The sequence below is a fragment of the Drosophila elegans genome, unplaced genomic scaffold (genome assembly GCF_018152505.1).
Source record: "Drosophila elegans isolate 14027-0461.03 unplaced genomic scaffold, ASM1815250v1 contig_814, whole genome shotgun sequence".
In the NCBI taxonomy this organism is placed as follows: domain Eukaryota; kingdom Metazoa; phylum Arthropoda; class Insecta; order Diptera; family Drosophilidae; genus Drosophila; species Drosophila elegans.
This window is the reverse complement of record NW_024546167.1, coordinates 18,280,968-18,305,379: the sequence shown is the minus strand read 5'-3', so window position 1 is coordinate 18,305,379 and position 24,412 is coordinate 18,280,968. Positions and strand designations below refer to the sequence as shown.

Genomic DNA, 24,412 nt, shown 5'->3' with positions numbered 1-24,412 from the left:
GATGATTTGGGCTTTGGCCGTGCAGCATTGTTGCTCGAATGCCACCCCTTTCCTTTCCCCCCCGTCACATCCCATCGATGTCATAACCCATTCAGTGGGATTGGAATTCGGTCCGCAATGCCTGCAATTGGCTTTGGCCGTGGCTTGTGCCAAGTTTGAAGAGGAAGTATTATGCAGTCGCCCAACAAACTGGCCAATGTTGCTTTTATTTTGTGGCCTTTTTTTAAAGGCAATTTTTCTCCTTTTTTTTTGTTTGTTGTGTAGACAGACAGGCAATAAAAAAAATAAAGGAAAAAAAGCGAAACAAACTTTATGCGTCTCGTTGTTGTCTGTCCTCAAACTTGTCGTGTTGGAGGGTCAAAATAGGGGAATGGATGGTGGTAAATTCTTTGAGAGCCTGCAGGAGGGACTGTTTTAAATTTATTTTTTGAATTGCAACAGCTGCGCTTGCTCGTCCTCTTCTATCAACGGATATTATTGCCTTTGGCCAACTGCCAGACCAAAACTAACGGGCAATAATTATAATTTATTGTTTAAACCTATAAGGAAAAGAGTGTAGAATTTGCCAGAAAGTTGGTGCAAAAACTAATCAAATTTACAGGAAATGTTAAATAGTATTCCTTAGTTTTAACTTTTGTCCTTCAATAATTTTTAAAATCTTTAAAACTACCAAATAATATTAAATGATTGTTGATTGTTAACAAAATACAATTGGAAATTAAATTAATTGTTAATATAAAAATGCAATGCAGTTCTCTAAGTTCTTCCAAAGTGCTTAAATAAATAACTAACAAACTTCATAAAATATAAACCCTGCAAAAAAACAATTATTGCTCATCAGCCAAATTTAAAACGATTATTTAGACGCAATAACAGCAGCAAGTGACAAAAACAAAATAAATACAAATTGGCAAACAGATAAGCCAGAACAGAAGACGTAATGCAAAAATAAAGGCGAAAGTAAGCGTCAAGTGGCTAATTTAGAACAAAAAACAAAACAATATAAAAATAAAACAAATGAAGAAAAGGCAGCGTACAATTTTCAAGTGTTTTTTAACGCTTCAAGGCTGTCAAGATAAAGTAATATACAAATTTTAGATCAAAGCTAAAGCAACCTAATAATGATTGATAGAATTTCCATTAGTAGGGAAGTAAACTGAAAAATGAGTAAAAATATTGGGGTCAAATCAGGACAAAAAAAGGCTTTTTGATATAGATTATCAAGATCAAGGTTTTTCACAAAAATCAATCAAACCAAACGAAATAACAAAAAAAAAAACTAAACCCGAAAAGCGATTGCCAAAATTGTTTTGTTGGCCTCTTTTTTATGGAAGTATTGGCTATTTTATCTTCTAAAGCTTTTTTGTTTGCCTTTAAGAACGAAAATAAACAACATAAATAGCTAAAACCTCAAAGAAAAAACCCTCAAGCATGGTAAAAAATCAATAGAAAAAAACAAACTAATTAAGCGAAAAGCTCTAGGAAAAATCGAAAGAGATAGGAAAGGAAAAGAAAAGAAAATGCAGCACAAGGCAAAATCGGTAATAAACCAGAAAAGAGAGGCAAAATAAGAGGGAAGTTGTTGCGTCTAATTGCTAAAAAAAAAGCTAGGAGGTAATGGCAAATAAATAAAAATCTGCGAGGGTCAGCAAATATGATTGAATGTTGAATATCTGTTGGCCATGGTCAACACAATTGTCTCCACGAGTACGAGAATGTGAGTATCTGTGTGAATGAGCGCGTGTTTTTTGTCATTAGACGGAAAAAGTCAGTTGGGTCAGACGTGGAAAGATAAGATACAGCCAAAACGACTACAGAGTCTATAACTATCAGATATACATACGTAGAAGTGGCACGATGGTGAGTGGGAAAGGCAGCGAAATTTTAGTTTTGGAAAGCAAGAGATCGTTTAGATGATATTTTGATCAGAAACTCTTAACGAAAGTACATCATTACACGTAATATGTTAAATCTTCCCTTACAAACACAAGTCTACAAGTAAGCAAAGAAATATTACAATTTATATATCTTAAATCTAAAAAAAAATGTTTTTACTTTTATAAAGAATTTGGGTAACAATATTTCAGTTAAAAATACTTCAGTTAATGTGCTTAATATACTTAAATACTAAAATATGTTTATGAATATTTTATTATTTTTTTATTTTTCTTTTAAATTTGAAAACTTACAAGAACAAAGGGAAATAGTTCAACCGAAAAACTCACTAAACATTTTTCTCAATTTTGTCAAACGAAAAACTCACATTAAATGTAGCAACATTTGGCTAAACACTCCTAACTCTTTTCTTTTCATTTTTGTTTCCCAGAACTAAATTGGATAGAGGAAGTGTGGGTTTTATGGGGTTATGATGTCAGAACATGAAACTACCAACTGTAAAAATTGTCGAATTTATTGAATGGCATTTCTTCCTCTTCTTTGTCTGAAACATTTTTGTTCTCTGTTTGTTCTTGTCAAATGAATTGGAACAAACGGAACACCCCACCCTTTATACGTGTATTCTTTCTTCTCTGTCTCATTCTGAATCGCTATTGTCCAGTAATTCAACTTGACCCCTAGCCACAATATTTCCCTATTGTTGCTGTTGATCTGCTTTCATTTGATTGTTGTTTTTCTGTGTGTCTTGTTACGCCAATTTAAATATTTACTTACAAAAAACTACTCAATAAAAAATGAGAAAAGCGGAAATAAAACAAAACAAAAATAGTAGCTCATTTTTGGAAGTTTATTGAACTTTGTGCTGGCAGTATTTAATAGAGTGCGAAAGGTTAGAGAAAAAATGTTTTTGCAAAAAAATAGTTAAGTTCAAATGATTAAATGGATTTTTTTTATTCTCAAGCAGAGCAGATCAAAAATCCAACAAAATTTCTAAATTGTTTGCCCTTCAAAAAAATATTTTCCTCTTGTTGTTTACCTTTCATTTTCTTAAGAGCCTACGAAAAACAAGAATAACAAGGAGTGTGGAAAGTTTGTTCTATATATAAATGCTAAAAGATTATCCGATTACTCAACGAGCCACTTGAAACTCCCACGAAAAATTAAAGAAAATAAACACTTTTCCACACCTCACTTAAAATGAATTGCTTTTTAAATCGAACTGGATGCCTGGAAAATTTGTTTAATTAATTCGGGTCACTGCACGTCAGTCGTTTAATTAAAAGATAGATAGATACAAAGATAAATGCAGAAGAAAATGGGAAATGGCAGCTCGCGTGCTTCTCCAGCCTTCGTATTTTATTGGCCCGAAAGTAATCGCACTTTGCTTTGGCTAATTGGCAGCACACCTTTAACCCACGAAAGCCAGACCGCAATTAGAGTCGATTGCCGCTCAACAAAATAGTTTTTTCCTCACCTAAACGACTCAACTTTTACTCCCCTCTGGCTTCTCGGTTTTCTGATTGCAATGAAAGTCGCTCGCTTATCAATTATAATTCGAGTTACATTTTCTTCTTTATAAAAAGAAAGTTCCGTTTAGATCTGGGCAAGTTGAAAATTTAAAAAGTTTATTGGTTTAGACTAGACTATAACTTAAAAAGAAAGAATTTTTATAACATATTCTTTATTTTTTTTTTTACTATTTTGATAATATAGCTAATTTTGTATTTTTAAACATTGATAAAGAAGAAGTCTGAAATATTTGACTGTATAATTCAACTGCTTATAATATTTTATTTAATTTCACAATGACCCCGAGCTTCTGCACCTTCCCCTTTAAAATTTCTCCCTTCAATTGTTGCGGCTCGTTAAATGCGCTCAACGCTTTTGACTTTTACTTGTCGACAATTTTTATTTAACTTATGCTTTTTTGTGTCGCCTTTGAGTCGCATTATTATTTTCTCATATTAATGAAGCGCACGTTTCGGCGATTTGACTTGGGTTGGGTGCTGTATTGTAGTAATGCTTAAAGTATGATTAGCGGTTCGTCATTGTCATCATCAAAATCATCGCCAATGACCGGTGCAGGTTATTTATGCGTTTGGGTTTTTGTGGGTAAAAGTGAACAAACCGACCATCAAAAGCATTTTAAACATGAAAGAAGCACATGTCTACGATCTTCTCATTTTCATTGATACGATTTGAAGTGAGCAAACGTGACGAACTTTCGGATCAATCGATTTGGCACGGCCGTATGGATATATCTTGATCTTCTTGAATTGCACTTTCTATCCATCTTTCTCATAAAGCTAGCGAAAGTTTTCTAAAAATTGGGTGTGACAAACTAAATATTGATAGAAAGTTACCCTCATGTAGTCATTTTAAAACTAAATTTCCTAATTCATAAAATTTTAAACGATAAGTACTTTTTTTTTTGAAAACGCATTTCAATGTTGTATAACTTCCATGAAGAAAAGATAAGCACAAAAAATATTCTTTTGTATATAAAGTAATTATCTCTTTCCTTCACAATTGCCAGCATATTTTCTCCCTTATGCAATCTTCAAGAAATAATATCACCATATATTATTCATTTCTAAAATTTGCCAACAAATGGAACCACTCATTCGGTATCTCATTCATTCCCTCTTCCTTTTTTGCCATTTCTTTCAATATAATTATATTGTTCAATCAGACTAAAAGTTTTGTCTGTGTTGCGTGTCGAATTGGCATTAATTCCATATCGGACAATTTATTTGCCGAATACAAAATCATTATTTATACGCATCAAATATTTTGGTTGGACACATGTATAAATGTATAAGTTTTTCCTAAACTTTTCCTTGACTTCGACATTCGTTCGCTTTTTTATCCATCTATAGATGTATTTATGTGTTAATAATTTAGTTTTGCCATTGGAGGTTAGTAACAACAGTCTAAACATTTCCGTAACGGCAAGGTGACTGTTGAGGAAAAATATATACCAAAAATTTTGTATACCCTTTATTTGGTTGGCTCAGGGGTGCATTACTACAATTATCAAACTTTAAATTAATCAAAATATATGGAAAATAAATGTAGCAAAGTAGTAAGAGCGAACAAATATTTTTTAGCAAATCTTAAAAAATGGCCGAAACATTATTCACAGCTTTCTTTGTTTCTCTAACCTTTCCATACAATTTGCTCAAACTAATAACTATTTAATTGACTTTTTCACACGTGTAAGACAACAGTTTCAATTGGTGATCAACACAGTGGCACACAATCGTTAATTGGCATTTGATTATGCAATGTATGCAGACAGGAGGTGTAATAAATAATCCGACTGCTGTCCGAGCTAATAAATTAAGCCCCCTCTTCTGAACTTTGGGGAATGCAATTAAGGTCTTATCTGCACACGGCCAGATGTTTGACGGTGGCAAAATAGTAACTATAACTAAACTGTGCTGGCAGTAGTTCGGGTCTGAAAATTTCACACATTCCGGCTAAAAAGTTTTCTCAGTTGGCTTGTGGCAAATTACTGTTATAAACAATGCGACGATGCCTTGCCACATGGCCAAATGCAGTTGCAATTGTCAGAGGCATTAATAATGCATGTGCACACAAATACACAGGCAGAAAAAAAATACAAAATCATAGAGGTTGCACATTTTTATTGGTCTGCTAAATGGCCGCAAAACGATTTTTGCTTGCTTATGCTTATGAATTTTTCTACAACTCTATAAGCGAAGCGGACTTTCTAGCCATAAAACTTCAACAAACGTAAATTGCCTTAGAAAGTCATAGTCGTTGGTTTTGTAGAGGGGGAACCCAATGAAACGAGTCGAATCTGAGTGGCATTTTTCATGAGTTTTGGCATTGCCGAGGTCAGTGTCTAAGTTTGAAAGTCATTGAGAGTGGCGCTTCCTTGTTAAAAACCCGGGAATCTGGCAAAGTTTGTTTAGATCTATGGGAAAGTATGAGAAAGTGCGGTGCAAGGGGAAAAGACAGGTGGTTTAGACAGAGAAAGTAAGAGGGGAGGAACTTTGAGTCTAGGTTTATCGCATATCGAGTTGGTTTGGTGGTTTTCTAGTCTAACGGAGAGCGAGAACGATTTTGAAAGTAAGAATTTTTGGGGTGAAAAGACAACGATGTAATATTAACGTATATTAACAAACTCATTACTGCTAAAGAAAATATTTTATTAGTCTCATTATGGCAGCCTACTCTAAAAGTTGTAATAAATATTTACCAAGTCACTTAAATAAACTCTGAAACAATAAAGCTAGTAACAGAAACATAAATTAAATGTATGTTATTTAAATTATAAATGCCATTACAAATAAGGAATAATAATTTAGAGCACCTGACAAATAAAAACATTTAATTTATGATTTAATAAACAAACAATTCTTTCAAAAAATAAATCTCGTATTTTATTTTCTCTTCTCCAATTTTCGTTTGCAAACACATAATTCAATGCGAAACTATGTGCGATATTTCCGCTTGAACCAATTAACACAAATCGTTTTTTCATGTGGCCCAAAGCAAATAGTAAACAAATGCAATGAAACGAAATTAAATAAAAACCGTTTTCGATTTCATAATCCAAAATTTGTTGGCAGTTGTTGATGTTGCGAATGGGCCAACACAAAAGTGGGTTAATTCGCACGAGCAGAAAGAGATAGCCAATGGGCAGGTAAAAGAGATGGGAACAGATGTGAATAGCTCCCCAGAGGATTATTTATTGTAGGGGAGTATGTCTTGTGTACTCTATATTTCCTATTACGATAGCCATGAGCAAATATTTAATCGCTCTAATGATGCCTATTGTATGTCCTTATGTATTTGTTATTAATTTTCAACTTGTATTCTCTTATCTTTGCAGGTAATAAACAAAGTCTTCTATCAACTTCAAGTCAAACAGTCATGGCAAGTTAATGGCCCACAAAAGGACTGACACCAAAACGAATCTCATATCAGGCAACGCCCATCGTTTAGCTGCTTGTTTAATTATAGTCAAAGAAGCCGAAAAAAAATTACTGCAGTGCATTTTATTATTTTTGGGGCGTTTAACTACAAAAAACAAAAAAATGGGGAGTATCTAGGAATGAACAGCAATTAGAGCTATTTTATATATAATATTTTTAGTAATCTGAATAGAAAATAATGATAAATTAATTGTACAAAAACAGTTAATAGAAACGATTGTAATTAATAATATAATATAACATTTTCAATTTATTTTTTTTATGATGACCTGAACATTTCTATGTTTTAAGGGTATCCATAAACTCTACCTACCAAACTCGTTGCCTCAAATAGAGTTATTTGGTATATTTTTACGATTCTCTGGACAACCCCCGCAGAGTTGAGTGCTCCACTTTGGGCGACGAGTTCTTGTTCCAGGTGGCTATACACCAGCGCCACAACCATCGAAATTAGCCATGATATGCGCTGGTTTTTAGGTGTGTGGAGGAGTTTTTTTCTTTCGTTTTCATGTGGGCGCACCTTCGATGGGGGAAGAATGTAAGCGTTGCACTTAGAAAAATTACACAGTGGTCTGAGGCTCCCCCAGGTGTCTCCCCAAGAACTCCCACAACAAGGAGCAGCACTAACCACCGAAAAAAAAGCAAAAATAAAAAAATTGAACATAAGCCCAACTGTCTTCGGTTGAACATGCAACTCCATAAATACCAAAGAACGCACATAAAACACGTCGCTTAGTTCGTTTCGCTGGGTATTTAGACCAGACTGTGTTGGCCAGACATAGGCTGCCCTGAACCCCCCCAAAGACTCTCCCCCCCTCAAAAAAAAACTCCACCCCCTTTGACACACCCATACGTTGTTGTCGTTGTTGTTGGTCACTGGGTTCCGTCTGGGGAGCCACGTGCTCTAAAATAGCCCGAGCTTGAGGCTGACTTGACTGTATGGTATATCTACAGTCCAGCATTGATAGCTATATACCCTAAAAAAAATAATAGAATAATATTTCCTTATAAAATTTTCCAGATATATATTTTTTTTTTTTACAAATTTTTCCCAAAACACTTTTATTTGTATCAGCTATAGATCTTCCACATGATTTTATTCTAATAAAAATAACGAATTTCCAATTAAATATATATATTAATAACCCCAAAATTTAAAACAAAGGACTTAAAATACTTTAAGACTCAAGCTCTTCTCTAGCTGTGAAGAATTCTTCTTTAAAATAGATAAGATAAAACTCACCTCAATAAAATTTCAGTACTCGAAGTTGTACTGTAATCGTTTGCTTTTATAGCTGCTGTAGCTGTAGGTATTGTTATTGCTGCTGTTACTATTGCTGCGGTAGTTGTTTTCTGTTGTTTTTATTCATGTCTGACTGCAGTCGGAAATGGCATTTGACTGTTTGACTGCGTTTTATGCTCTCGGTGCGACTTAAATTATTCCACATTCGATGGCTGTTACTTTTGTTGCTTTGTTACATTGCATTTTGGTACGTGGTTTTTTTGTTTATTTACTTCGTCGATTGAACGATCCCCCAAAGTAAAGGGAAAAACTTGTTTTCTCTTGAATTTCAATTTTGCCGGCATCGATTGTTTATTACCTGGCCCCAGACAGCTTGGTAATTTCTGCTAGGTTTTTTGTTTGTTCCTTAAATTGACTCAGGTTCTTGCTTGATTTATTTACTATGATTTTTGGGGGCAACAATGCGAACAATTTGCTTAGGAATTTCTTGACTGAATCGCTCTAATTGCAAAAGCTTGTCTATATTTTTTTCCGATTGCGATGTTTACCGGCTTTATTTGTTTTTTATTGTTACGCTCATTAATGGTTTCCAGTTCTTTAAGAATTACAACTTTTTGTCCCCCCTTAAAATCAACTGACGTTTTGATTGAATTAAAAAAATAAATAAATATTAAACAAGAAAGAAAGCAAACTTCGGCAAGCCGAAGTTCATATACCCTTGCAGCTATCGCAAGAATTAAATATTTTTGAAAACATTAAAATTATGATTTACTTGCGTATATGTTTAAAAACATTGAAGCTATGAAGATTTGCAGCTTAATTATTTGATTGTTCTTTTATATATTTTCATTATTTGTATAGGAGCTATATGATATAGTCGTCCGATTTTGATGAAATTTAAACCATAATTCTGAAATATTTAACCATTGCTATATGTCGAAGAACTAAAAAACAAATTAAAAAACACCAAAGTTATAATTTTTTTCAATTATTTTTCCGATTGTTCCTATGGGAGCTATATGCTATAGTCGTCCGATTTTGATGAAATTTTAATCATAATTCTGAAATATTTAACCATTGCTATATGTCGAAGAACTAAACAAAAAATTAAAAAGCAGCAAAGTTATAATTTTTTTTCAATTATTTTTCCGATTGTTCCTATGGGAGCTATATGCTATAGTCGTCCGATTTTGATGAAATTTTAACCATAACTCTGAAATATTTAACCATTGCTTTATGTCGAAGAACAAAACAAAAAATTAAAAAACAGCAAAGTTATAATTTTTTTTCAATTATTTTTCCGATTGTTCCTATGGGAGCTATATGCTATAGTCGACCGATTTTAATGAAATTTAAACCGTAAATCGGAAATATTTAACCATTATTATATGTCGAAGAACTAAACAAAAAATTAAACAAGAAAGAAAGCAAACTTCGGCAAGCCGAAGTTCATATACCCTTGCAGCTATTGCAAGAATTAAACATTTTTGAAAACATTAAAATTATGATTTACTTTCGTATATGTTTAAAAACATTGAAGCTATGATGATTTGCAGCTCAATTATTTGATAGTTATTTTATATATTTTTATTATTTCTAAGGGAGCTATATGATATAGACGTCCGATTTTGATAAAATTTAAACCATAATTCTGAAATATTTAACCATTGCTATATGTCGAAAAACTAAACAAAAAATTAAAAAACAGAAAAGTTATAATTTTTTTCATTTATTTTTCCGATTGTTCCTATGAGAGCTATATGATATAGTCGTCCGACTTTGATGAAATTTAAACCGTAAATCGGAAATATTTAACCATTACTAAATGTCGAAGAACTAAACAAAAAAATAAAACACAGAAAAGTTATAATTTTTTTTCATTTATTTTTCCGATTGTTCCTATGGGAGCTATATGATATAGTCGTCCGACTTTGATGAAATTTAAACCGTAAATCGGAAATATGTAACCATTACTAAATGTCGAAGAACTAAACAAAAAATTGAAAAACAGCAAAGTTATAATTTTTTTCATTTATTTTTCCGATTGTTCCTATGGGAGCTATATGCTATAGTCGTCCGATTTTGATGAAATTTAAACCGTAAATCGGAAATATTTAACCATTACTAAATATCGAAGAACTAAACAAAAAATTAAAAAACAGCAAAGTTATAATTTTTTTCATTTATTTTTCCGATTGTTCCTATGGGAGCTATATGCTATAGTCGTCCGATCCGGCTCGTTCCGACTTATATACTACCTGCAATAGAAAGACAACTTTTGGGAAAGTTTCATGCAGATAGCTTTAAAACTGAGAGACTAGTTTGCATATAAACGGACGGACAGACGGACAGACGGACAGACGGACAGACGGACGGACAGACGGACGGACAGACGGACAGACGGACATGGCTAGATCGACTCGCCTAGTGATGCTGATCAAGAATATATATACTTTATAGGGTTGGAGATGTCTCCTTCACTGCGTTGCAAACTTCTGACTGAAATTATAATACCCTCTGCAAGGGTATAAAAACAGCAAAGTTATAATTTTTTTTCATTTATTTTTCCGATTGTTCCTATGGGAGCTATATGCTATAGTCGTCCGATCCGGCTCGTTCCGACTTATATACTACCTGCAATAGAAAGACAACTTTTGGAAAAGTTTCATGCAGATAGCTTTAAAACTGAGAGACTAGTTTGCATATAAACGGACGGACAGACGGACAGACGGACGGACAGACGGACAGACGGACGGACAGACGGACATGGCTAGATCGACTCTACTAGTGATGCTGATCAAGAATATATATACTTTATAGGGTCGGAAACGTCTCCTTCACTGCGTTGCAAACTTCTGACTGAAATTATAATACCCTCTGCAAGGGTATAAATATAGTATTAACGTAAGATAAACTTTCAATTGTATATTTATATTTTTTACTTTATTTAAACTCAAAACTGTGGCAAAATACTAACGTCACTTTGATAAAGTTTGTTCATTCTTTTTTATATATTCAACGCCACACTTTGTAAATTGCTTTGACAATTCATTTCTGTGACTTTCCAAACTGTCCAGACAATTCCTTGAGGGAATTTGCACATCATTTTCAAACCAAAATACCTTCTCTTCTCTGTATTTTCAAGAAACAAGAAAGCAACATTTTGGTTTATATTTAAACTTTGAACTCTCATTCCTATAGTTTTTTTGATATGAGAATTTGCCGAATATAATGTCGACGCTGTCTGCTGAACAAATGTTGCAGTTGAACAAAAAAAAAAAAAACAGTCAAAAAGTTGAAAAAGAAATACTATACAAGAAATATTTTTGCCAACATCTGTTCCGATGAACTAAAGCTGGAGCGTGAGAAGCGGCACACGTAGCTGGAAAAAATTTGATATACTTAGCAAAGCTCGGAAAAAGCAAAAAAAAAAAAGGAAAACAAAAAGAAAAAAGAGGGGGTAGCACAAACTTTTCTTACGTATGATTTCGCTCTTGAGGTGCTTCTTTGTTCCAGACAATCTCCATTTCTCAGTGAGTTCTGTTTGGTTTGACTAATGCCAACTCAATTTAGCCCAAGCCACTGTCAGCTGTAGTTAGTTGTCGCTTTTCTCCTCAATTTTCCCTGCTTTTCCCGCTGCGGTTGGAAACAGCCTGCTAATGTTGACAACGTCCCCGCAAGTTGGTTTCCCTCGCTTTCCTTTCTTGCCCTCCCAAAGTTTTCCAGAAAGGCGAAAGAGAGGGTCTTCCACACTCGGATTAACATTTAGATAATTTTCAAAATAAATATTTTATTTAAATAACATTACTTGTTAAGTATTATGTATTAAGTATGAAATGAAGTATTCAAATAATACCTAATTGCTTAAAATAATGATTAAAATTTGGATCTCTAATATGTTTATTTAGTTTCTTAAAAAAATATCTATCGCATTTTTTTTTTCTCTGTGCACCCTTGGGTAACCTTCTGTCTTTGTTGTCTGCATATTTTCGGTTGGCCAAAATCATCAGCGTGGCTGCTTCCTGCCAAACTTGCCAAGGTAAACAATGTAAGAAGCGATGGTGGAAAAGTTATAGGGATGTGAGAAAGTGGGATTGGTAGGGAATGTGAAGGAATACCTCTAAAATTGTTTACTTTTTGTGCGTGGCAGTTGTTGTGGTTCCTTTCTGTGGTCTTAATTTATTCGGGATTGCTTGTAGACATTGTTACACACCCATAAAACTGGCATAACAATTTGAGAACTATTTATTTGTATACATTTTATTTGAACGCTTTTGAAATGTTTAATTATAAACCAGACTTTTGCTAACTTTTAAATTTTTCAAAAAAAAAAAACTTAGAACTTAAGCATTTGATGATAGTAACAATACAAATTCTTCTAATAATATCATGTCTTTTTTATGGGCGCTTATAAATTTAAACAGACTACATTTTTAATATAACAAAATAATTTATATTTTCTTGGGACAAACCCCATTGCATTTTAATGATAACTCACTCTTTTGTTGACCCGTTTCACATCATTGCGTGGCAAAACAAAGGAAGTCCTTTATGGCTCGACAAAATTCATTTTGGCCAAGAGCTTTTTTTTATGCCACACACAAAGAGCCAAGGAAATGCAGTTGTGTGCACCTTTCTTCTGATTCTCTTGAGCTCTTCAAGGTGTTTGCCCTTGCCCCTTGAGTTTCATTGAGGTGTGTGTGGATTGCTTCCTTTATGCTTCCACAAAGAGACAGAGACGGGGATAGGTCAGTAGAAAGAGATGGCGAAAAGAGACCTCTCAGCCAACTTAATGACTCACTTGAGCGACTTTTTGTAGTGTCATTACTTCGTTTCCTGGAAGCGCGAGGTTTGCTTTCTTTACCGTTCTGTTCATCGAATTGTCAAAAAATAATACAATAATTCTGTGAGCAAATTGTCTAAGTTTTTTTTTCGCTGTGGTTTTCACTCACCTATGCAAATTGGAATGTCATGAAGTCAAAACTTGTGTTCTACGTAACCCGTTTCCGCCATTTTTTTTGTTTTTTTTTTTTTTGGTGTCGCTTGCAAATTAAAGTCAAACAGGGCCGAAAAACTGGGTTAACTTCGGCATAACTTTCCAGCGACAATTGCACAATTGCTGGGCTAAAATTGATGTTTAACTTGCTCTGTGACATTTAATTAGTGTTGGGGAAAGCTTACCCAATTGTTGACCCGAAAATGAAAACCCATGAATATCCCCCAAAGACAATGACCTTCAGTGTGTTGAATGGCCTTTCATGGTTCAGAAATCACTTCAACTTGAACGGTTTTGTAAGTCAAACAAAAGTTCAGTGGCCAAACGTTTAATTGATATTTATGTATGCTTTTAAGTGGATTTGTTGCTTTTTTTTATTTATTTTTTTGTCGGTTTCACGAGGCCCACACAGCAAGACACATCCATCAAGTTGAGGAGATTACGCGACAAGGCCTGAAGAATCTTGATCTTGACTTATTTCCCATTTCGGTTCTCCGAGCTGAAAATTTAAGTTAAGTTGAGTCATTTTGCGGTTGGCTTGACAATGCTAATGAAGTGGCCCATTCGGCGTTTTGGTGCATTAACAATTGTTACGCCTGGAAATTACTTTTCTATTTTTCTTGACATAGACGACTTAATGAGCTGATAGGCGTCTACAAACACGCCCCCTGTTGGCGCGAACCGGCAGCCTTGTTTTATATCGATAAGAGTTCGCCGTCAGTGGGTGTTTGATATTCGTAATTGTTGGCCAGTTACTGATGGATTTGCATAATTAGGTTAGGCGCGAAAATAGATTTATACTGTGAAAATACCCTAGGGCATCTGTAAATGATTTTAAATCTTTTAAATTGACAAAGCTTTTTAGATAGGCATGTTGTTAAAAGTTCCAATTTTATTTTAAAATACTTTTAGTTTTTTTTATGCATGCCGATTTAATTTTAAAAATACTTTCAAGGCTGCAAAGATATAAAAGAAGCCAACCACACAGTTAAAGTGCATACTTAATTTAACTGATATATTTAAGTACTTTGCCAACTCTAGTCTTTTCTTTATATGGCTGGGAAATCTTTGCATTCAAAGTTAAATGAGTTGGCTTTAATGCGATTTACTCTCGCTGGACGCTAGTTAAATATCTGGCTGCCCAATCTGCCCCGCAAATACCCTCTAACCAAGTTTGTCAAGTGTCAAGAAATGGCCAGCCATCTGAGATTTGCCACCGGCGACAGCTAACAACTAACAACGAACAGCTGAGAGCCAAGCGGCGAACATGGCCAACAGCGAATAGTTTCCGCTCTGTTGCAGCTCCGTTGGTGGGTTGCTGGGTTGATGGGTGGTACTTCCTCCTGCCCGGCACCCAGAAACCCCCCCGGCATTTTCTAATTTTATTACGCGACCACATCAGCGAACCCTCTCCCTTATACTAAAGTGGAAATAATTTTATATAAGCAAGCAGAGTACAGGCAACCGGTTTCTGTTTGTTTCCACACGAAGGTTATTTGATATCATATGAGGCTGTCAGCTCGGTTCCGAATCTGATTCTCAGCCGGGAGGAGATTCTGGGCCTGCCATTGACGTGTGCAACCTGACAGCAAAAAAAAAAAAACAAATTAACAAAACCAGAAGTCTGCTCTTTCCTGGGCATATTAATTACACTTTGCTTATTTGATTTCTAAGATTGCTTTGAATGAAAGCTGCAGCAGCATGCTGATGAGCTCTGTTGATTTTCCATTTCCCCATTTAATGTTGTCATGTGTTAGATAAGACATCTGATGGTTGAAAGCTTTCAAGTAGAATATAATTATTCACAATTGTTTAGATATACCCAACCAAGAGCTTAACACTTTCGCTTAAATTGGTTTTAGATATGTTATCAGCAATTGTTGCTTTTAATTAACCATATATAGCCTTTATGTTCTTATCTTATATTTATGAGCATTTTGTAGTTGCTTACTACTAGCAAACTTAAAGTTTACTTTAGTCAAGATCGCACTTGCCTCTATAACTAATATTTGTGTGATCAGGTGAGACCGACACGCACTTTGGTCATACTTACACAATACTGGCAGCCTGTCAACTGTTGGATGTTCCAAGGTTTATTTCAAGTATTATTGTGCTAGAAACTCCCTTTGATTATTAAGATCTAGTCATAAGGTATAAAGATCAGAAAAAAGTATAGTTGCCATTTAAATACTACAAAATTTTCCATTTGATTAACATAATATATAGAATTAGTGTAAATTTAGTTAGTTTCTTATTATAAAAACTTCTTCTCAAAATCAATAATATAAAAATGAAATTTCTAAACTAACCATAATAAATTAAATATTGCCATTAAAAAAAAAATTGGGTTAAAATAGTTTGAATACAGATAGCCATATAAAAACGATCTCTCAATATCAGTAATCTTTTCAGATGTACTTGATGATTATTATGATGAACATGCCATTTTATAATTAATCATAATAAATCAGAAATCTAAGGTCACCATGCGATGAACCCACGCAGTATATTACTCATTAGAAATAATGATCACTCAACACATTGGGTCAAGTTCATCGAAGATCGATTATCCATGAGCGAGCTTAAGTGTCAATTTTAACACATTGAAATTATGATCTCATCTAACTGTCAAAACTTTCTTCGGAAGGTTCTTTACTGAAAGGTTCTCCAATCTATTGCCTTGTCAACAGACTTGTTCAACATCTATGTCATAATCAAACCATCAAATATATGTGTTTATGGCCACCAGTTGATAACGGTTGATGGCTCAAAAAAAAAAAAAAATAAAAGAACAACTTTATTAAGCGGCAGGTAAACAACAAATGAAGCCAGAGGCGCCAGTGAAATTAACAAGAGACTTCGAGACCTCATGACACATCTTGTATTTTTACCGTTCGATTCTTCAGTGGTTTCCCCTCTCGACTTTGCGACTTTCCATATCGGCTAACAGTCGTTTTATTTTTGCACGCTGATAACTATATACTATGTATAATTAACGCTCTTGATATCTGGAAATCGGCCGACGGTTATTGTAGTGACGCCATTTTTCATAGAACGATATAGTAGTTCTACTTTTAATTCCATTTCTTTTTTTTGCCTTTGTTTTAACTTTATAAAGCCAGTTCATCGCTTCCCATTGTTAGTTATGTGTGCGAACATTTTACCTTCTTTCTTTTTGTGTGTTTCCATATCTTTTTTATTATTTAAGCTTGCTTTTCATTATGTTCTTTTTTTTCTTTTTTGTGGCTTTTTGTCTCAAGTGTGTGCAGAAATGTTGCGTCAATTGCCGAGTTTTTCTTCATTATGCCAAAGATGAGGGATTTCTTTTAGGTAGAGGGTCCATTGAACCCACGTTTTGGGTTTTCTTTGCCTGCTCTTAATTTTGTATGCTAATGTTTGTCGGAGTATTTAGTGGGGAGCTCTTAATAAGCCCTAAAGCATTTCACAGCTTTTATTGTTTTCCATGTGCAATTGCAGCAGCCAATTTAACGCTTATTTAACTCCAGCTCACTTTTCTCTTTGCCTTGGGTTTTCCTTTACACTTTTCCCGGAGATTCACAGGTCAATGCAAAATTGGAAAACCATTTTCATCGCGATTTGGAAATTCATTTTCGTTGCTCTTTTTCTTTCGCCGTTTGACTTCCGTGTAAATTTTTGCGTTGCGTTCGTTTCTGCAGCCTCATTGTCTCGCTTGAAATTATTTCTACACTTATTCCTCTTCGTATGCTGCCTTTTTATATCGCCTTTTTTCACATGTGTATTTAAATTTTTCGCTTGTTTTCTTCACTTAAAAGAGATCTCTTATGGTTTTTCCCTAGACAACACCTGAAGCAAAAAAGGGCATAACTTAAGTATTACACTGGGAAAAGTATAGCCAGGGAATTAATAATAACGAATACATATAAAGACTTTAAAAAATTTAACTTATTAAATAAATTAGCACATTGTAGTTAGAGAATTAAAATAAATGTAAAATTGTTAAAACGTAAGTAAAGTTACTAAAAAAAATAACACTTTTAAAATGAATTTAATCGAGAGTTTAAAAAACTGTAAAAAGATTTGATACCCTCAATAAACTGTTTGATGATTTTACTGTTAATTTTCCATAAATTGTAATTCGCTGAAAATAATTTCTGACAGTGTTCTCCAAATATTTTGCATATGGCAACCACATCATGCAAATTTATGTTTATGCTGCCTTAGATGTTGCATGTGCTGGGCCTCAGTTTTTTTTTTTTTTTTTGAATCCAAGTCGTGTTGCCTTCACACCCTTCTGCCCCTGGCCCCGCCCCCCTAATGCCCCACGCCCCTGGGGATGCTGTTTGCCAATCATTGGAAATGGAATTGCAATCATCTTGCGCAACAACTATAACAACAACAGCATTATCATCTGCAGCGGCAACAAACAACTCCATTTGGTTGCAATTCATTTTGCATTCCATTTTGCAAAAATGTTTACCACATACGGTGGATGTGCCACGCCTCCCTTGACGCCTCTCATGGCAACTTAACTGTAACATTTTATTAACACTTGAGGCGCCGAAGAAAATAAAATGAGCAGCGTTCAATGTGCAATATCTCCTCGATCTTCCAGCTTCATTTTTGAGCTCAGTTTGTGTTCAGCATTTAGTTTTAGCAACTTGGAATACAATTTCATGTGCCGCCTCTTTTGAGGCGCTTTTTAGATTGCTTTTTTGCCATCAGCTATCTCCTCCTGAAAACCCCCAATGAAATTACTCCCTCTCATAAACTATTTGCCTTGTGGGCGTATTTGGTTGTGGCTGGTGAATTTGTATTTTAATTACGCTATCCAGACGAGTTAATGAGAGAAAATGGTAATTTAAAGTGCACAAGAAATATCTACAATATTCCGCATTTCAAATGTGTCGAAAGCTAAATCTATTTATAAAAAAAACAGTCGAAATATTTATATTGTTATAAATTATAATATAAGTCAGTAATTGGTCTGTGTTTATAATTAACGGCTATAATAAAATTTTTTATGTACTCCCCAAGTGCAAGTAATGCATTTAATAAATATAATTAAATATTATAAACAAATATGAATACTGGTTAATTTGCAGGTAATTTCCCTGAGCTCTCCAAGTTCATAAAGTAATAGGGAAATTTATTCTCTAACAAACAAATTCACAATTTAAAATACTTATTGCCCACAATCAGTCGGTTGTATAGCAGGATTTATGAGATTTGTTATTACTCAGCACTGATTTTATAATGCCTAAAAGGAAAACAAATCATCAAGGAGACTTTTGAAGCGTAAAGAGTCAGCAGTTGCTGTCCTGCTGTTTCTTCAGATCGTTTTTGGCAAATAAGGAAAATAGTTGTTAAAACTTTCCACATGACTAAATTTAGCTTTTGGGTTCATCGATTGCCTTTATCGTGTCATCAAAAAGCGGCGAAATAAATTAAAACTTGCAAGCTGTTGACACAGAAATTCATTGAACTCGTTTCGCACTCGCACTCGCAAAAAAGTCAAAGGCCTCAAAATGAATTTAACCAAAGTTTGCAATATTTTTCACGATGCTTGGTTTTTGGTTTTCTTTTTGGTGAGCTACCTCCTCCTCCTCTCATTTGCTAAATGATCCATGAAATGTTGGGATAAATTGCAGACTCAGCTGAAAATTTTGGCCAAACCCAATTTCGTAGATGAGGCAAATGCAAACAAATGTGCCATGCCCTTGAACATTATTGATTCTCTTTTCATGAACGAATTTTATGATTTAATTCCAAGAAATGACTGCAATAAATTTCATTTGGTTAAGCATGGTGAAAATAATTTGAAGATATGTCAATTTTTTAAGGAATCATCAGATTTGTAATGTCTTTAGCCGAAATCCAGCTTATTAAGTATTCATTCAATTCCCTAAAAAGTGTCTAAACATTTCTCATAAATCAAAATTAAACATTCATTAGTTAGTTCATTAGTATTAAGTTAAATCCCGCTTGTATCTCATCAAATCAGATAAGAGTTATTCGCAGTCACATGCCCAACCTCTTTAGCTTTTCAGCTGATCATTTTGGCAAAGTTCAACTGCCTTTCGTTTTAAGACGACCCACTAAAAACAAAAGAACAGGAAACTGAGGGAAAAACATGTATAGAAATCTGTTGAAAAGTATGGAATTTTAGATGCCCTATGTTTAAAATAAATAAAAATCACATAACTAACAAACTTTATATCTTAATAATAGTAACACGATTTTGCTATAATTTCGTGACTTTGTTATAAATTTTTTTTAAGTTCAGATTCTTACTATATATACACCATTTTTGCTTTATTGTTTTCTTGTTTTTTTTTTTATCTCAATAAGTGTGTAATATTGTTTAAAATTGTGAAGCTTATGTTATAAAAGATCCACTATTCTTTTTTTTATTTTATTTTATATTTTAATAACAGTACTTGCAAAAGTAGAATAATTTTGCTAGATTCCTGGGTTTTATCTTAAGTTGTTTAAAGTACTGAAAATTATGGTAAAGAAATTCCACTATTTTTCTTTTTTTCTCCAACTGAACTCTCCTGTCATTCTATATCCCCTGAAATTAAAGGGTATTTTGGGGCCAATCTGCGAACAGCAAAAACGACACGTCTGCTACAACAAGAGTGGCTGCCCAAGTCGATTCAGACACAAAGGCCGGAGCCCAACAATTTGGGTCAATTGACTCACAAGAAGCGAGAAAAAAAAAAACGCCAGCAGCCGACAACAAAAAAGATGAAATAAAACTTGTTCTCAACGCGCTGACAATAATAACTGCAAAAAATAAATTCTAAAAGAGCGATGGTCAGAGATAAAAATCAGCCCAATATGTGGCAGTCTCTAGTCTATCTAATCAATAGAGAAAGAGGACATAAAAATTACAAAAAATATTGCAATTGCCTGGGAAACTGTCGCATAAATCACTCAAAACTGTCGTCAACTGCATTTATTTATGACGGTCACTGTATACAAAAGAAAAAAGAGAAGAGAAGAAAAGTGGGGGCAGTCGCCTAATCGATTTACAACTTGATTTGAACTGAAAGCCAATCCAAAGATAATACATAATTTAATTGCTTCGGATAAAAAGTGGGCGAGATCTATACAGAAAAGCTCCGCGAAATGGGAGCTGACTTGATTGGAGGCTCCCCTTTTCACCGCTTTTTAACTTGGCAAGAGGATCCAACAGAAAAATATCTGGTGAAAAGGTAGAAACTGCTGCATATATGTGGGCATTGCAGGTCTCCATACATTTTTATATCTTGTTGTTGAGCTTAGTTCGTGTCTGTTGATAAATTACTCGTTTATTGTCGATATGTTAACACTTATTTATAGACCATCTTTTTTTTTAGCTTTCATCGAACCTGACTCGGGCAATTAAACAAGTTAACAAAATGATAATATTGTCAATTTAGTGCTGATTGCTTTATTAAACTTTTTGATTTGTTAATTGGCGTGTGCTACTGTTTTTAAAGCAGGTGAAATTGTAGTGGTTTTAATGAGTTAAATATAAATATAAACAAGAAATATCTTTATGGGCATATTTATATTTTTAAATTTAAAATGACTTTAGAGCTAAAACTTCTTATAAAATAAACATTTAATATACGTTTATTTATTTTAAATACAAACTTTAATCAACGTTAAATAACCGAAACATTTTTGTCTATCCCCATTTTCCTAGTTGTCCTCTAATTTCCCCAGCCCATGAAAACTTGGTTGGAAAATTAAATAATTTTCGCAACTTTTGGTCACCTGCTGCGGCATCTTTCAGCAAATTATGCAAAGGCAAATTCAGCATTCGCCATCACACCGAAAATAGTGGAAAAGCGGAGAAGAAAACTGTTCAACTTCATGACTATCTTCTTTCTTCTTCTTTTGTTTGCCCATTTTCGCGCTGTTTTTCCACGCTTTTCCACCACACTTTTTTGGATTCATTCAAGCAGAGGTTTTGAGGGTTCGCCACCGTCTTCTACGTTTTTGTTTTTGTAACCCGCTTTGTATCTGTAATCACTTAGTCATTGTTTTGTTGTTGCTACCTTTTTGCGCATTAATTACAAGTATTTCCTTGTTTCGTTGTTTAATTAACTTGGCATTATATATATGTATATAACCACAACCACAATCGACCCACTAACATTTATCGCAAGCCCAAGATAAACTTACCTTGGGCTTAATGAAATCATTTGAAATTGGAAGTCGACATCCCTTATCAATTTGGGTGAGACGGTAAAAATGAGTGAAAATTACGAATGATTTGTGATTCATTGGTTTTACAGCCCGCTGTCAGCGTCACACTACCATTATTGGATGACAATCGTCAACCGTTTTTGGAGAACAGAACTTCCCCTCCAACCGACTGCATCTTAAATGATTTGTCAATAGTGGGAAGTGACGAACTTATCGAATCTGTCGGGCCCCAATGTTGATTCAATTGATTTGCAGATTATCTAATTGCTTCTCTGATTTGACAGACTTGGCGATTGTGTTCAAGTGTTACTCGTAGCAGAAATTAATTAGGCGTGAAAGCGTAGTATACTTCATTAACTTAGTGTGAGGTTTTAAATCAGTGTTGATATTGCCATTGTCTGATATATCTCAATTTAAAATTAATACGTTAACCTACACTTGACATCTTAAACACGATACTCAATATTTTTAGAAGAAAAACTTAAACTCATCCAACACATTAAGTTGCCAATCTTTCAGCCACTTTCCACTCGACAAACTAAAAAGGTGGCTCTGGGTTTTCCTCAGCTTTTCCTGTAAACTCTTGACTATTTTATAAGCAACTGCCCTCCACACCGTCGAAATCAATTTACTAACACTGGAATAGTTTGGCCCAAGAAAACCGCAGCTCTTCAGCCAGTAAATTGACATTGTTGCAGTTGAAAGCTTCAGTCGCCTTGAACCTCAATCATATTTTATTCAGCGGAAAACTGGAAAAAAGTAAAATAGAGTGGGGGCTTAAACTTGGTTCTAAGAGAGAGGAAGAGGCCAAAGAAATTGGCCAGACACCAACTGGGAAAAAAGTTTGCTTAAGGTAAACGAGGAAAAAGTGAAAGAGTCCTTTCAATGCATTTTGCAATTTGCTTAAATGGATTCAAGTTTTTACTAAATTTCTTTTAGTTGGAATTAATTTAAACATCCTTTCATTAAAACTTTTCTATTGCTTTCCTTAAATTGGTTTAAGTAAGAGAGCATTTCAATAAATTTGTAGATCGTACTCCTGCCAATTGACTAAATATATAAAATATAAAATTTGATTAAATAATAAATAACTAGACTTTAAGAATCCTTTTAAAGTAATATTTATTTATTATAAAACTAATACTTAATAATTTTGCTTTATCTTTTGCAGCTTGCTGTTTGCTGAAACAAAAGCCAATTGCGACCAATGCTTCCAACAAAATAATAACTAAAATTTTAACCTTGCCATATAAAAATATAAAGAAAAGATTAAATTTAACAATTCAACTGCCAAATTTTAAAACCAAATGCAGCCAGCCCCAAAGTATGCAGTGGATCTTGTGAGCTTCCCGGAACGGAAAGCTTTGAGTTGCGCTCAAAGCAATTTCTGAGCATAACTAAATGCTCAAAGCTGCACTCAACGGATTCACCAACCGTCCAGCGCTCGCGTATAAGTGATTTGCGCTGGTTCGAAACCCGACGGGAAATATAATTATGGACGCTCCAGATGTGGGACGCATTATAAGAGCGCCGGCGAGACGCAAACGAAACGATGAACAATTAATGGATAGGGTGAGTAAAATTATTACTGTATAATTTCCGTACATACAAAAAGTATAAGAGTAAGGTTTATATATACAGCCCGTAATCTCGAGATCTTTTGTGGATTCTTTTACTATATTTGGGATGAAAACTCCTTAAAGTATCAAAGCATTTAAAAGTCACATGAAATATTTGTCTTTCTTACCAAAATAATCCAACCCACAAGTTTAAATTCAAAAACGAAATTAATAAACCAAATAATGTCTTTATACATATATACAAATATATATATACATATATACAAATATATATATACATATATACAAAATATTTGTATAATATGTTGAAAGTCTACAAAGACTTGTTTATATAATATCCGTTATTCAGAGGTATTCAATTCCTTTCTGCTGCCCTTCATCAAAGTCGATCTTTGTTTGTGAAGTGTGGAGGCCTCAAAGTTGGTTTGGTTAAGTTGGGAAGTTTGTCACTGTCGAATCCCGCTTAAATGAGCGCCCGCCTGCAGTGCATGTGATCCAGTTTTCCAAATGGTTTTTGTTTATCTTCTTGGCCTGCAGAGGAAAATGGAAAGTTTTGCTGCATTTATTCAAAGTTCGAACTTCGCCCACAAATGCAGTATGAATGGGTTGTGTCATTTATTTTTTATATATTTTTTTCCCGATTGCTATAATTTATTATTTTTCATCTGTCTACGATTTGATTAATTTGCTGGCATTCCTACAAAAAGTATTTTTCTTTTGAAATGCTGAGTGGTCATGAGTTGGCGTTGGTTTTTGTCAGTTTTTATTTTGGCTTGGGGTTTTAATTGAAAATAGATTGTTGGGAAAGTTGGTAAACGTTGGGAAATAATACAGCAGGGGTATCAAATTAATTAATCAATTAAAACTTACAGCAATTAAAATATTTGATTTATTTTTTTAGATAATTATTACTAATATTAATTACCATGATTCAAATTACAATTAATATACAACTTGATGACTCGTATCATTCACTTTTACTTACACCCAGCTAATGCATCATGGCAAAAAAAATCCTCATCAATCATCTCCAGCGATTGTCACTGCATCGACCCACATTCCACCCCACACCACCCACCGAGTGAATAAGTTCGTTAACCATCCCACCACACACTTCCCAACTCAGGTTCCACAAAAGCTAACCCACAATTAAAGACCGCTCGAATTTCACGCAATTAGCAAAACAAAACAATTGCATTGTTTAATGTCAAGTTCAATGCACGCAGTAGGCAGACAGACAAACCACCCACCCGACCACCAAACACCCCCCACAAAAAAATCCGATTAAGTAATAAACCAAATCGAATGCAATTATGAGCTGAAGAGAAAATCAGATTTAAAGAGATACGAAAAAAATAGAGACAAAGAGAGGAAGAGAAAGCCTTTCTTGCTCTACAAAAGCTTTCAAATCGGTGACCTCTTCGGTAGAAAAACACAACAAAATCTACACTGCACATTTTTTTTACAAAGTTGATCGTCGATGGTTAATTGATAACTACGAATTTTAATTAAAAGTTTAACAATAATAATCTTTGGTTTATGATTCAAA

General features: G+C 34.1%; 1 protein-coding gene and 1 long non-coding RNA gene across 4 annotated transcripts in view; one reads left to right on the top strand and one right to left on the bottom strand.

The window, feature by feature from the left end:
• Window positions 1-24,412, top strand: part of LOC108147921 (mitogen-activated protein kinase-binding protein 1) — a 68,840-nt gene that overhangs the window by 5,959 nt on the left and 38,469 nt on the right. For all 3 annotated transcript variants that reach the window (XM_017274689.2, XM_017274691.2, XM_017274695.2), the window contains exon 2: window positions 22,455-22,855. In XM_017274689.2, coding sequence (XP_017130178.1) covers window positions 22,778-22,855 — 78 coding nt within the window. In that variant the 5' untranslated portion in view covers window positions 22,455-22,777. The remainder of the gene's footprint in view (window positions 1-22,454; window positions 22,856-24,412) is intronic.
• Window positions 10,964-14,530, bottom strand: LOC108147923. Its single transcript, XR_001774535.2, has 3 exons — window positions 13,288-14,530; window positions 13,059-13,230; window positions 10,964-12,974 (listed from the first exon to the last, which is right to left on the bottom strand). It is a non-coding gene; the product is annotated as an uncharacterized LOC108147923 (long non-coding RNA).